This window comes from Chaetura pelagica, unplaced genomic scaffold (genome assembly GCF_000747805.2).
Source record: "Chaetura pelagica isolate M959 unplaced genomic scaffold, ChaPel_1.0 scaffold3, whole genome shotgun sequence".
Taxonomy (NCBI): domain Eukaryota; kingdom Metazoa; phylum Chordata; class Aves; order Apodiformes; family Apodidae; genus Chaetura; species Chaetura pelagica.
In genome coordinates, this window is record NW_009952974.1 from 11,573,079 (window position 1) to 11,584,294 (window position 11,216).

At 39.3% G+C, this 11,216-nt stretch overlaps 1 protein-coding gene across 1 annotated transcript; it reads left to right on the top strand.

The window, feature by feature from the left end:
• Positions 1-314: 314 nt before the first annotated feature.
• On the top strand, positions 315-10,300 carry GORASP2 (golgi reassembly stacking protein 2, 55kDa). Its single transcript, XM_009996140.1, has 10 exons — positions 315-371; positions 4,103-4,183; positions 4,955-5,158; positions 5,589-5,675; positions 6,141-6,271; positions 6,863-6,995; positions 7,115-7,238; positions 7,600-7,686; positions 9,071-9,166; positions 9,781-10,300. Exons 3-10 carry the CDS (start codon positions 5,015-5,017, stop codon positions 10,098-10,100), a joined length of 1,122 nt encoding a protein of 373 aa, XP_009994442.1. The 5' UTR covers positions 315-371; positions 4,103-4,183; positions 4,955-5,014; the 3' UTR covers positions 10,101-10,300.
• Positions 10,301-11,216: the final 916 nt, after the last annotated feature.

An 11,216-nucleotide genomic window follows, 5' to 3' on the forward strand; every position in this document is an offset into this window, starting at 1 on the left:
GGGCTACATAATCCGGGTCCATTGGCCGCAAAATCCAAGTCCACTGGCTAAGTTCACCCCTCCTGGCGCCTTCAGGGAATGTTCCACCGCGTTCCTCCATGAACGGAGCGGGACAGCTGCCATTTCACCGTGGGTTGCAGGGAAACTTCTGCTTGGGCGTCTTCTTCCCCTTCTTCCTCACCAACCACCCGGATCTTCACCCCAGCACTGCCTTTCACCTCTCCAGCACAGCTCTTTTTCTCTTAAGTGCTGCTCTGCTCAGGTCTTACCTCAGTTCTTTCGCATGTTAATCGCAGAGGCACATCTAATTGTCTCTGTCTAATGGCTCCTTGGCTGGTTTTGGAGCAGAGGGAACTTATCATCTTACTGGAGCCACACCTGGGGCCCTTCCCCCACTACCAGGAATCCCGCCAAACCAAACCAGCACGCTTTGCAAATCAGGGTTTCCATGCCTCATTCCAGTTACTGTAGTACTGCTTGCTCGCAGCTTAAATTTGTGTCCTTTGGGTTGCTAAGCTGACTTACTGTAATGTGCTATGTACAATATATAGTGTGCAGGCATAGAGTGATAGTGTTGGGAGAGGTGTTCACCAAAGAGAAACTTTATGTATTTACTGGAAAGTAATTTTAGTAATGCAGATTAAAATTAGTGTTTTGACCTTGAAATATCTTCCCTGTTTAATTCTTGACAGTGAATTAAAAGTGAAGTAATTAGTGTGTCATCTACGAGCTCAGCAGCCCTGCTGCCTAAGTGCTGTCCCCCCTGTGAGAAACTGGAGCACTGTATGCTGCTGAAACAGTGATGCAGCCCTTTTCTGCCTTCTGACATGGAGCATTCTTGATAGAGGTTTTCCTTGTTTAAAAATCTCTGGTGGTGGCAGTTCCACAGCTTCTCCGGGTTGTCTATTCTACTGCTTTCTTCTGCTCTGAGAAAGTAATGATATTTATACACAGGTGTCCATAACTTATATGTCTGAAATAACAGCTGGCTTTGAGAGAATTAGGCTTCCCAAGCTGCCGTGGTTTGGTATGTTCCCTGCAGTGGTATCTGTTGTAAAAGGCGTTACTTAATTATTTTTCAGTCCTTATTTGTTTACAAAGGCAAGTTACTGAGTACCTTGGGGAATACAGCAAAGCTGCACAGTCATAGTGCTCAGGAGGCCTGGAGTTTATGTACATATTCATGGAATCTTTATTTCTATCACTAACAAGAAGGTTTTTTTGTCCTTGTATTTCTGAACATCCCTGGTTATCCATTGTTACTGTAGTTCCTGGAAGAGAACTGTGGCCACAGAGGTTTGAGCACAGAGCTGTGTTGTGCATTTGGCACTGCGTGGTAGTGATGAGTTGTGCAGGGAGGTGGTCAAAAGACCTATGTAGGGTCAGTGTGGTTGCTGTGCAGGGCTGGGTATGTCACTCCTCTAAGGAGGAGACTCTTTGTATGGAATTAACTTGACCCTCCTGTTTTGCATTTCTGGGGCTGCCAGGTATAAAAATGCTTTTCTGTCAGTGTCATTGAGTCCAAAGGAGCCCAAGGAAAAAAGGAAACTTCTGATGACTGAAGCATGAGGCAGCATGAGGAGATGGGATGATAGAGGGGATGCACCTGCACTCATTTGAGGTGCATGTATGATTGATGTAACTATAAGACCTTGATTTCTTTTAGTTACAGCTTCCTGGTAGTTTCTACATGCCCTCTTAGAAACAAACCATGCAGAGATGTTCAGGACTGTAATGGGCTTGGGGAAAGGTGCTCAACATCTGAAGATACTTTCTGCAAACTAACCTTTCAGAACTTGGAGACTCTCGTAGTCCATCAGTTTGGGGCAGACTATGAATAATTTACCTAGAATACCAAATCTGACATCCCAGGTGTCAGCAAGGTTGATGCTGATGGATGCTGAACATATGTAATTCTCATTTATTGCAGGTGTTCCTTCTCATTTTGAAAGATTACCTTATGGAGTGTACTGGTCACTGTCAGTTCACAGTGTTTGGGATTGAATCTATTTGATTTTGTGGGGGGAGATATTGTGTCGGGGGTAGGGAGCTTGTTTTGTTTGGTTTTTTGGTTTGTTTTTTTAAGAAGTTCCTTTGGAAATGGCTGAAGATTTCTGACTGAAAAGTGGACCATGTCAGGACTGCTTTTGCAGCTGTCCTACTGGCAAATGAAGTGTGGCTTTTTATAATTTCATGGCCATTACAGATATCTAAACCTAACAATCTGATGTGTTATCTGAAAAAATGTCTCAGTTTTCTGGGTTTAATGATTCTTTTAGAAATGAGAAAGATATGTTCTGTATTTAAAATTGTTTTCCCAATAAGTCTGAAATCTTCTGATTTAATTTTGGTATAATGCCTGCATGTCAGGCCATTTAAAAACACAAAATCTAAGTTATATGTCATATGCAATAGGTGGTGGAATGAGAGAGAGGCTATTAAAGTGTTTTCATGTTGCCTCCCTAAAGAGAGGAAAGAGCAGCAAACAGTGCAAGCTCGTTGTACATTAGCTACTAGAAAAAACATACCAGAGGAGAGGATGTTTTGAACGACTTTGTAAGATAAATTTCAAGCCTCAGAATGTAATTATGGAGCATGTCTATGGGAAAATTGAGTTCTTTCATTCTGCTTTCATGAAACTGTTCACTCAGCATTTCTTTGGCATGAAGGCCTCATGTACCCAAGTAAGTAAATGCTTTCTACATTTGGGAAGAATAATTAATACAGTGTATTTTAGCCTCTCTGTGTTTTTTCTCATAAAATTCCTGTTTGAGGAGGCTGTTCTGAGGTAGCTGTATTTATTGAAAGCTTTGATACCTGAAATTAAAAATGAGCTCTAGGAACAGTCCACTAATGTCAAAGCAACATCCACAATGTGCCATGGGGTTTCTATGCAGGTAGTGTCTGCTACATAGAACTTAATTTGTACTTTTACCCTATGACCAGGTGCACAGCTTGCTACCTGATCTAGTTATTCTGAGTGAGGCATCTTGAACCAACAGAGTAAGTAACATGGAGGAAGTAGTGTGGATCTAGTTAGTGAAACTGCTGGTTACTTTAGTGATTGAGAGCTGTGGTTCTGTACAGGTAATACTTGGCACACAGGGAGAATATCTGTACTACCAATTGTAGGAAATTATATCCCAGGAACATGTAGACATCTTGAAGAGACACTTCTGTAGATGCACTTCAGGTTCTAGTTAGAAATTATAAATGTGGGATTTGGGGGTGTTTTTGCTGCCTCAGTGATTTTTATTACTTATACTTTTATTAAAAAAAAAAAAGCTAGCAGGTAAAATGAATCAGCTTACAAATAAAGATATTCTTTGCTACAAAGGCTGTAGGAAAAAATCTGATGGCCATATTGGAGTTACTTTTGTCTGCCAGCAATGCAAGTAATAGTGAAAAAACTACCCTGACAAAATGTCTCAGTTGCTCCATTTGGAATTAAAAGAATCCTTTAAGCTTCTGGAGCAGTATGTACCCAATGTTTAGGCCTTGTCCTAGTAGAGTAATTGAATTATTTGAACTGCCATGGCTGAAGAATTGCATGTGTCCCTTTTGCCAGTTTGTTCATATGTTAATGAAACATTGGTAATGCAGATGCCCTCTATGTCTCAAGAATATCAACAAGTGATGTTTAATCAGGAGATAACAACCCCTGCTTGCACAGGTGTGACTCCTTTTCCTCTAGGAAGCCCAAGATAAAAAGCAAGGTCCAATGTTGGTACTTCTGTGGGTACTTCTGTGGTACTTCTACTGAAATGCTTTTCAACTAGCTTTTTCAGCTTGTCCTTTGACCATGATCTCCTTTATTGAACTATCTACAATTTATCTGCTGCAGCTGTTAAGCAGTGCTTGTCCCATTGACCCATGGAGTGGTTACTGTTGTGCCATTTCTGAGTAATACATACATTACTGATTCTTTTAAAATGTTTGTTTTTTCAAAAGGGGAGGGATTTTTTGTCCAAAATATTGTATCTGAACATTTAAAACTCACACAAACAGAAATAGCTTCTAGAACTACAGTTTGCACAACTAGAAATATAATTATTTGAATCAACATTGGTACACTTGCTAAATTCTTTATTAACTTTGTTAGGTACAAGAAAATTCACCAGGGCATAGAGCTGGATTGGAGCCATTCTTTGATTTTATCGTGTCCATTAATGGCTCAAGATTGGTAAGTGTGTTGCTATTTTATAATTCTGAATATAAATAATGTGTTGAGAATCTTATTTTCATAGGTAAATGTATTTGATTTATTTAAAGGTATATAAAATATTTCTCCTTAGTTTAAAATGAAAAAGCGTAACTGCAGCAGAAATTAACTTCCTTCACCCTGTAGTTACATGAAAAATTTATCTGGAGAGTAAGAATGTGTGCTGTCTGCAGACATCTGCACCAGCAGAAGATGGTACTACCTACTAATCCACAAATAGCTGCTTATGTTGGTCCCCACCTAGTTCTCTCTGTAAAACTGCTCATGTTAGAACTTGCAAACCCATTTCAGTCGAAGCAGGTTGACTGAAGGAGCTGCTGTCAAAGCTGGGCAGGAATCTCTGGAGAAAGTTTTCAGGCACAGCTGTAGTGAGACAGCAAACCATGGTAGCAGTGGGAAGAAGGGCTGTGGGTGAAATCTTCCACCAGTACAGCTGGATTTGAGAAAGCCTCTGAAAAGCTGCAATGTCACAGGTTTAATTAACCATTAATTAACAGATTAAATTTAATTAACAGGCCATGGAAAGCATGGCCTGTTAACTGTGAAATCCCAGGTTTTTGCCAGAGTTGTTTTCTAGGATTGTGAAGGGACTCGAAGCTTGTTACAAAAATAGCTGTAGATACATATTCTGATAATGCAGTGTTAATAGCTTTCAAATACAGAAGTGGTGCTATAGAACTGGATGCTGCCTGTGTTAAATGCTGAACCAGGCTCTTGTTTGAATATTCACAGAATAAAGACAATGACACTCTGAAGGACCTGTTGAAAGCAAATGTTGAAAAACCTGTAAAAATGCTGGTGTACAGTAGCAAAACACTGGAACTGAGAGAGACATCAGTGACCCCCAGTAACATGTGGGGTGGACAGGGCCTGCTGGGTGTGAGCATTCGTTTCTGCAGCTTTGATGGGGCCAATGAAAATGTGTGGCATGTTCTGGTATGTATGGGCTTCCAAGTATTTTTTCTTCCTGTTGCTTACTGTTAAAACTTTGCTTATTTATCTTTTTACTGAGAAGTAACTTGCAAGAGGGTATACAAGCCATGAGATCAGACTGGTCTGTTTCCTCTTACTGATTTTGCATTTGGTAAGATTTTTAAACTAGAACTCTTAATGTCTGTGAGCATATTATAAAATCTTGTATTTAAATTTGCGGGTTTGTACAATACTTGGGAGTTCCCTGTAACAGTATCAAAAAGTCTGTCATCTAGCTGCTCTTCCACCAGTACAGTGACTATTCCGTGTTACAAACTTGGCCAATTTGTCTGTCTGACTCAAAACCTGTGTGAAGTGCACATCTACCTGTTCTGCTAAGCCCTGACAGCCTGACAGTTCCATGGTGTTTTGTAACTTTCCATCTTAAAAATAGGAAGTGGAACCAAATTCTCCTGCTGCATTAGCTGGACTTAGACCTCATAGTGACTATATCATTGGAGCAGATACTGTCATGAATGAGGTAAGTATATAAAACCAGTATTTTGGTATTTTTTTATGATAAAAAAATTATAGCAGGGCAGTTTGAAACATCCTCAGTTGTGTCTCTGTTCAGTGCTAACAGAAGTTATTGCAAAGGAGGAAGACTTTGGCACGGTGCCTTTTCTTTGTGCTCAAATAATTCTAATTCTAAAATGCAGTTCTGGAAGTAAAAACTGCTCTTTAGTATCTAGATGAAGTCAAATATAAATTAATTCTGTACTCAATATTTCAAGTAGTAGATTTGAAATCTGGGTTGTGCCATGTGGCTTCTGATTTGCACTAGCAAAGCACTTAATGTGTGATAGAGCGGCAGCACTCAACAGCTGCAACATGGAGCAGTTACTACCTTCTGTTACAGAAGGTTAGGGCTAGGAAGATGATCATTCTAATGCCAAATGATAAATAAAGACAAGGAAAACCCTTATTAATTTTTATCCTTTTACAGTCTGAAGATCTCTTTTCCCTTATTGAAACACACGAAGCAAAGCCATTAAAACTTTTTGTGTACAACACAGACACAGATAATTGCCGGGAAGTGGTGATTACTCCAAATTCTGCTTGGGGTGGAGAAGGCAGGTAAGGAGACAGCATGTCACAGGGGGGTGGGACAACTTTCTTACATACAGCAGTAGCCTAAAAGCTGCTTGCTTATGTTTTCTACAAAGAAAGAAAGTGGTGTTATAGCTGAGGCATTTCTGCTGTAACTTGAAATCCAGATTTAGTTACTAATGGGGGGTGTGTATTTACACAGTGAATAAGCTAGTGTGAAGATGCACAAAGTGCAGTGGCTGCTTTCTGCATTAGACTGCAAGTAGCCATTACTAGTATATTCTTAAAGTATTGCCCAGTAGCCAGAACAGAGGACTGCAAATAATGACTGAGAGTTGAATTCTAAGCTTTATACCAGATACAGCTGCTTGGTTTAAGTAATAATGAAATTTATTTGTACTGGATGTTTATTGCTCAAAGCTACAGAATATCCTTTCAGTTAGTCTTGTAGGGATGATTTCTCCATAGAATATGAGGCAACATTTTGGGGAGGGAAGGGAAAGTTGCACAGAACTTACCTTGAAACTTGCTGGCATCTTGAATCATTCATGGATTGCTTGCTGTGAAGTCCATAGTTCACTGTCACTTCACTAACTTTTAATGTTCATATTTTAAAAGCCTAGGATGTGGCATTGGTTATGGATATTTGCATAGGATACCTACCCGCCCATTTGAAGAGGGAAAGAAAATTTCTCTCCCAGGACAGCTGCCTAGTGCATCCCTCAGTCCCCTCAAAGATGGCTTCACAGAGGTAAGTTGTAGTCAATTCTTAGGCTTGGTAAAAATGGATTAGGATGTTACATTGTTTTTCTGCTTCTGTTGGTTCTTTTGGAAAGAATGGTGTAACTTTATTTTATTCCTTCCAATAAGGTTCAGCTGTCATCAGTTAATCCCTCAGCCACCCTGCCCCCTGGGCCAGTAGGCCTGGAACAGAGTCTTTCAGGACTTTCTATTAGTTCACCCTCAACTACTGTCAGTAATGTTCTCAGTACAGGTTAGTATGGAAGTAACTACCTTCTGAAATGCATGTGGTTTCTGACATTTTTGCATTCACAGATGTTTCTATCAATTTAATAGAAAGCAAGAGAATAATTTTTCTTCTTTCCTAAACTTTTCTCAACAAGAAAGGCTAAAGTACTGCTATTGTGCCATATCTGCTCACAGAATAATTGCTAACAACTTCTATCAGAAATACGATGTGTATTATTTAGAACAGTATTTTTCTTCATCAACATTTTATGGCTAAGGCAAATGGTAATTCTCCTGTAAGCAATTGTTTATTTGTACTCCTTGAGGAAGGGAACTGAAGTCTTACATGCTTAAAATTAATATTGTTTTCCTGTGTACTCCACCAGGTGTTCCAACAGTTCCATTATTAACACCACAAGTCAGTCAGTCCCCCACCTCTGTGCCACCAGTTAACCCAGCAACTACATTACCAGGTGAGTAGGCAAAATTTCTTAAAATATTTCCAAAACAAAACTCTTAAGAGAGCAAGGGAAGAGAGCTGTTTTTCCACTGCTTTTGGGGGGTAGGAATGTATAACATCACACAGCTTTTCAGGTTAAAATCTATACAACCTCAACAATGTCCAGAATCATTATATTTTAAAATTGATTTACTTTTGAGCGTGAGCACAGCATGTCTGTGACTGGTGCACTGGACTCTACTGTGCTTCTCAAAGCACCCAAGGAGTTGTATTTTATTTTTTGTAGGCTAGGAGATGAGTAGATATGAAGATGCATCCAGAAATTTTTAAGTAATGCCCAGAGGTGCTTGCTGACATAGGAAGAGTGTATATTGAGCCGAGTGCCTGCACACAGGGGCAGAGACCTTTACTCTTGTACTCATTAAGTAAAGCAGTGTACCTAAGTTTTCCTAAGTTCAGAATATTTATTGAAATTTGTATAGCCTTACTAGTGAAATTGTAAGCATTAAATATACAGGAGGTTTAAAATTTGAGTGAATTTGTGTGAAGTTCAGCTTGCTTCAGATTTTTGAAAAAGTTCAAAGTTGCTTGTATCCAAGCTGAAAGCTCTTTGAGCTAGATTATGTCAGCCTTTGTGGCTAATGAATTCACAGGTAGGTGAAGATGACTTTTTAAAATCAAAATCTCTGTAAAATACAGAGATCTTGCCTTAAGACTCTTCTCCTGTCTTATTATTGTCATATCAATAGTTTATTTCAGAATTATCCTTCTCTGAGATAAACACCAAGAAGGAATAGAGGCCTTGTCCCAGAAATGCAGCTCTTCTAAGGCAGGAAACTCGGGAGAACAAAGATGTTCCATAGCAAACACAATGATGGAAGAGTGTTCATCACGTTTCTCTTTCATTTTCAGTCCTTCCTGACTTTGAAAGTTTCTTTATTCTACCTTTTCTGTCTTTGTATTTAGTTGTAGATATGCACTGAGCAGGAAAGACCTATTAGTAATCAGTATTAGAGATCCAAAATCTGATGTACTTCATCCTCCTGTCATCTTCTGCCACACAAATTAGGAATGGAGGGCTCCTAGTATAGTGCTGCAGTGAAATAACTGCCTTTGTTAAAAGCTGAACTCGGAACCTACTAATTCCTTGAAATAAGATTCTAATAAGAAAAATCTGAAATGTTGGATTATGTATTCACTAGTGCTGGCTTCCTACATCTGTTTTCACTGTGCAATTTCAAAGCTGAAGCTCAGGAGAATTTGCTTTCTTATATGTAAAAATTATAATCAAGATGTAAAACATACCAAGTAGCTTTAAATGATCAATGAGATTTCAGAAGCCATTAGAAAAAAACAATTTTAAGTTTTTAGCTGTAACCTTTCCACTCTTTTCCTAGGTCTGATGCCACTACCAGCAGGGCTTCCCAACCTGACTGATCTGTCCAAACTTAATTTACCTGCACCACACATCCTTCCGGAAATCATACAGCCTGGTATGTGCTTGAGCAAAGTGAAACACTGTCATAGAGGGTCTCTCCTTGACTATCCTTGATTCTAGTTGTTTCAGCTTATATTACCTGATTTATGGTCTCATAAGAGATTGTACCAAGAATGAAAGAATATTGTTTTATGGGCTGAAGAATATATGAAGTGTTTTTTTATGTATTACATGTGGACATCAGAGCACCCTGATTCAACGCCAAAAGCATGAACTAATGCTAGATTTATGGTTTTGAGTAAAACAAAACTGCTGAAGGTGCTCAGGGAACAAGCAAAAAGAAAGTAGAAGCTTACGTGGAATAAGGTGCTTGTTGGTTTCTTGTTCCTGGTATTTTCAGTGAGTGCCAGAAAAATACAATAATCAGTATTAATGCTTTAAATACCTAGTCCTCTGGGGAGCTAGAAGCAAATGAGTTAATTCTGATTCTTCTGAAATTTGAAAATTATCAGGCTGGGAATTTGCCCACTGAGTCAGTGCTGCACGTGTATCATGCTCACACTGAGTTCAAAAAGCTTCAAAAGTAAATAGGATTAGAGCAAGTAAAAACAGAGAATCTTCCCAGATCTGTCTGGTATGAACTCACTGGCCTTTTTTTTTTCTCCTTAGGTTTGCCATCCCTTCCCTCCTTGCCACCTCTGAATTTAATGGGAATGACACCTCTATCAATGCCACCCAAATGTGTTCCTCTGCTTCCTTTGGTCACAGAGGCATCTACAGTGCCTACAGATTTGCTTCCCTCCATTACTCAAGTTGGGAGCTTTTCCAGCGACCCTGGCACTGCTGTAAATGTAGAACAGACCTCTGCGCTCACCATGGATAGCATGACCCCAGCTTCTAAGGCAACTATTGTTGACAGATCAAGTGAATCCTCTACAGTTAATGAGAAAACACCTGGAGTCACAGATACACAAGCTTCTGAATCATAACTCCAGATCACCCAGTTGCATTGGCTTGGTATTTATTTAGCCATGGGAGATACATATTTGAAGATCAAGCTATCATTAATTTCATACTAGTTTGTACTTAATCTTTAGGAGTCCTGTAAATAATACGGAGGTATAAAAACAAAAGGGGGTTTATACAGTGTGTGTGGTGGGAAGGAAGAGCACTTGTATGTAACAAAAAAGTAAAGGTGGTAAACAGAATTCCACTGCCAAACTCGGAGATACATGTTTTTAATATAGGCTGACAGCCTTAGCCTGCTAGGCCTGTTCTTGCTCATAATTAGCAATTTTTGCTTCTGATAGAAATGAAGCGGTTCTTGTGTGTGACATTTACGTACCGTAGTTCTTGTTCTTTGCAAGTGTCTTGTTACTACAGTGGGGATGAGAATGTTTAGTCCGAGTTATAAATTTTAACATTGCAAAACTTCCACCTGAAAGGTGTTTCTATTAAAGTTGCTGAGTGACCTGTTAGCAGACATCTTGTTATTCAGCTTGTACACAAATCTTTATTTTTAAGCTCTGGAGAGGTTCTAGCCATGTTTAGTGACTGCTGCTCCCTTGTTTCATAGGCCCACTGTAAAAATAGCATTTGGAAGGGAATACAGGAAATGTTAAATGTAGCACACAAATTGGCACTTCATGACTACTGTAAGACAAAGTAATGGATTAAGCATACATACAGCAATAAATTCCTGGAATTTTACCCTTTGCGTGACAAAATAGCACATTTATTTGTTTAAAGCTTAAGTTCTCATTTAACTATTTTTTAGCTCCACTCTAGCACAGATCCCTGAAAGGGCTCCCCTCCAGAGGAAGATATCCAAAAGGGAATGCCAGGCTTCTTGATGGCAGGCAGGATCAGCACTAGTGGTTAGATTTGTTGCAGCAATGAGTCATTAAATCTGCCTGTATTCAAATAATTCATAGTTGGCTTTTTAAACTGATGTTCAGGATTAAAATTGTAGATGATAACACTTGTTTAAACTGGTATGTCCATTGTCCCCCAGGTGTACAGCCTGCGCTCCTGATATCAGGTACAGCTGATGTGGAAAAAACTCTTATGAAGTACTTCAGACCTTCTGTACTACTGGGACTTCA

What these genes read in the sequence shown, in the direction of transcription:
- GORASP2 (XM_009996140.1), top strand. Translation starts at nt 5,015, where the DNA reads ATGCTGGTGTACAGTAGCAAAACACTGGAACTGAGAGAGACATCAGTG. An exon ending in GCTTGGGGTGGAGAAGGCAG is followed by an intron (nt 6,272 to 6,862) that starts GTAAGGAGACAG and finishes ATATTTTAAAAG; the next exon opens with CCTAGGATGTGGCATTGGTT. An exon ending in CAGTAATGTTCTCAGTACAG is followed by an intron (nt 7,239 to 7,599) that starts GTTAGTATGGAA and finishes GTACTCCACCAG; the next exon opens with GTGTTCCAACAGTTCCATTA.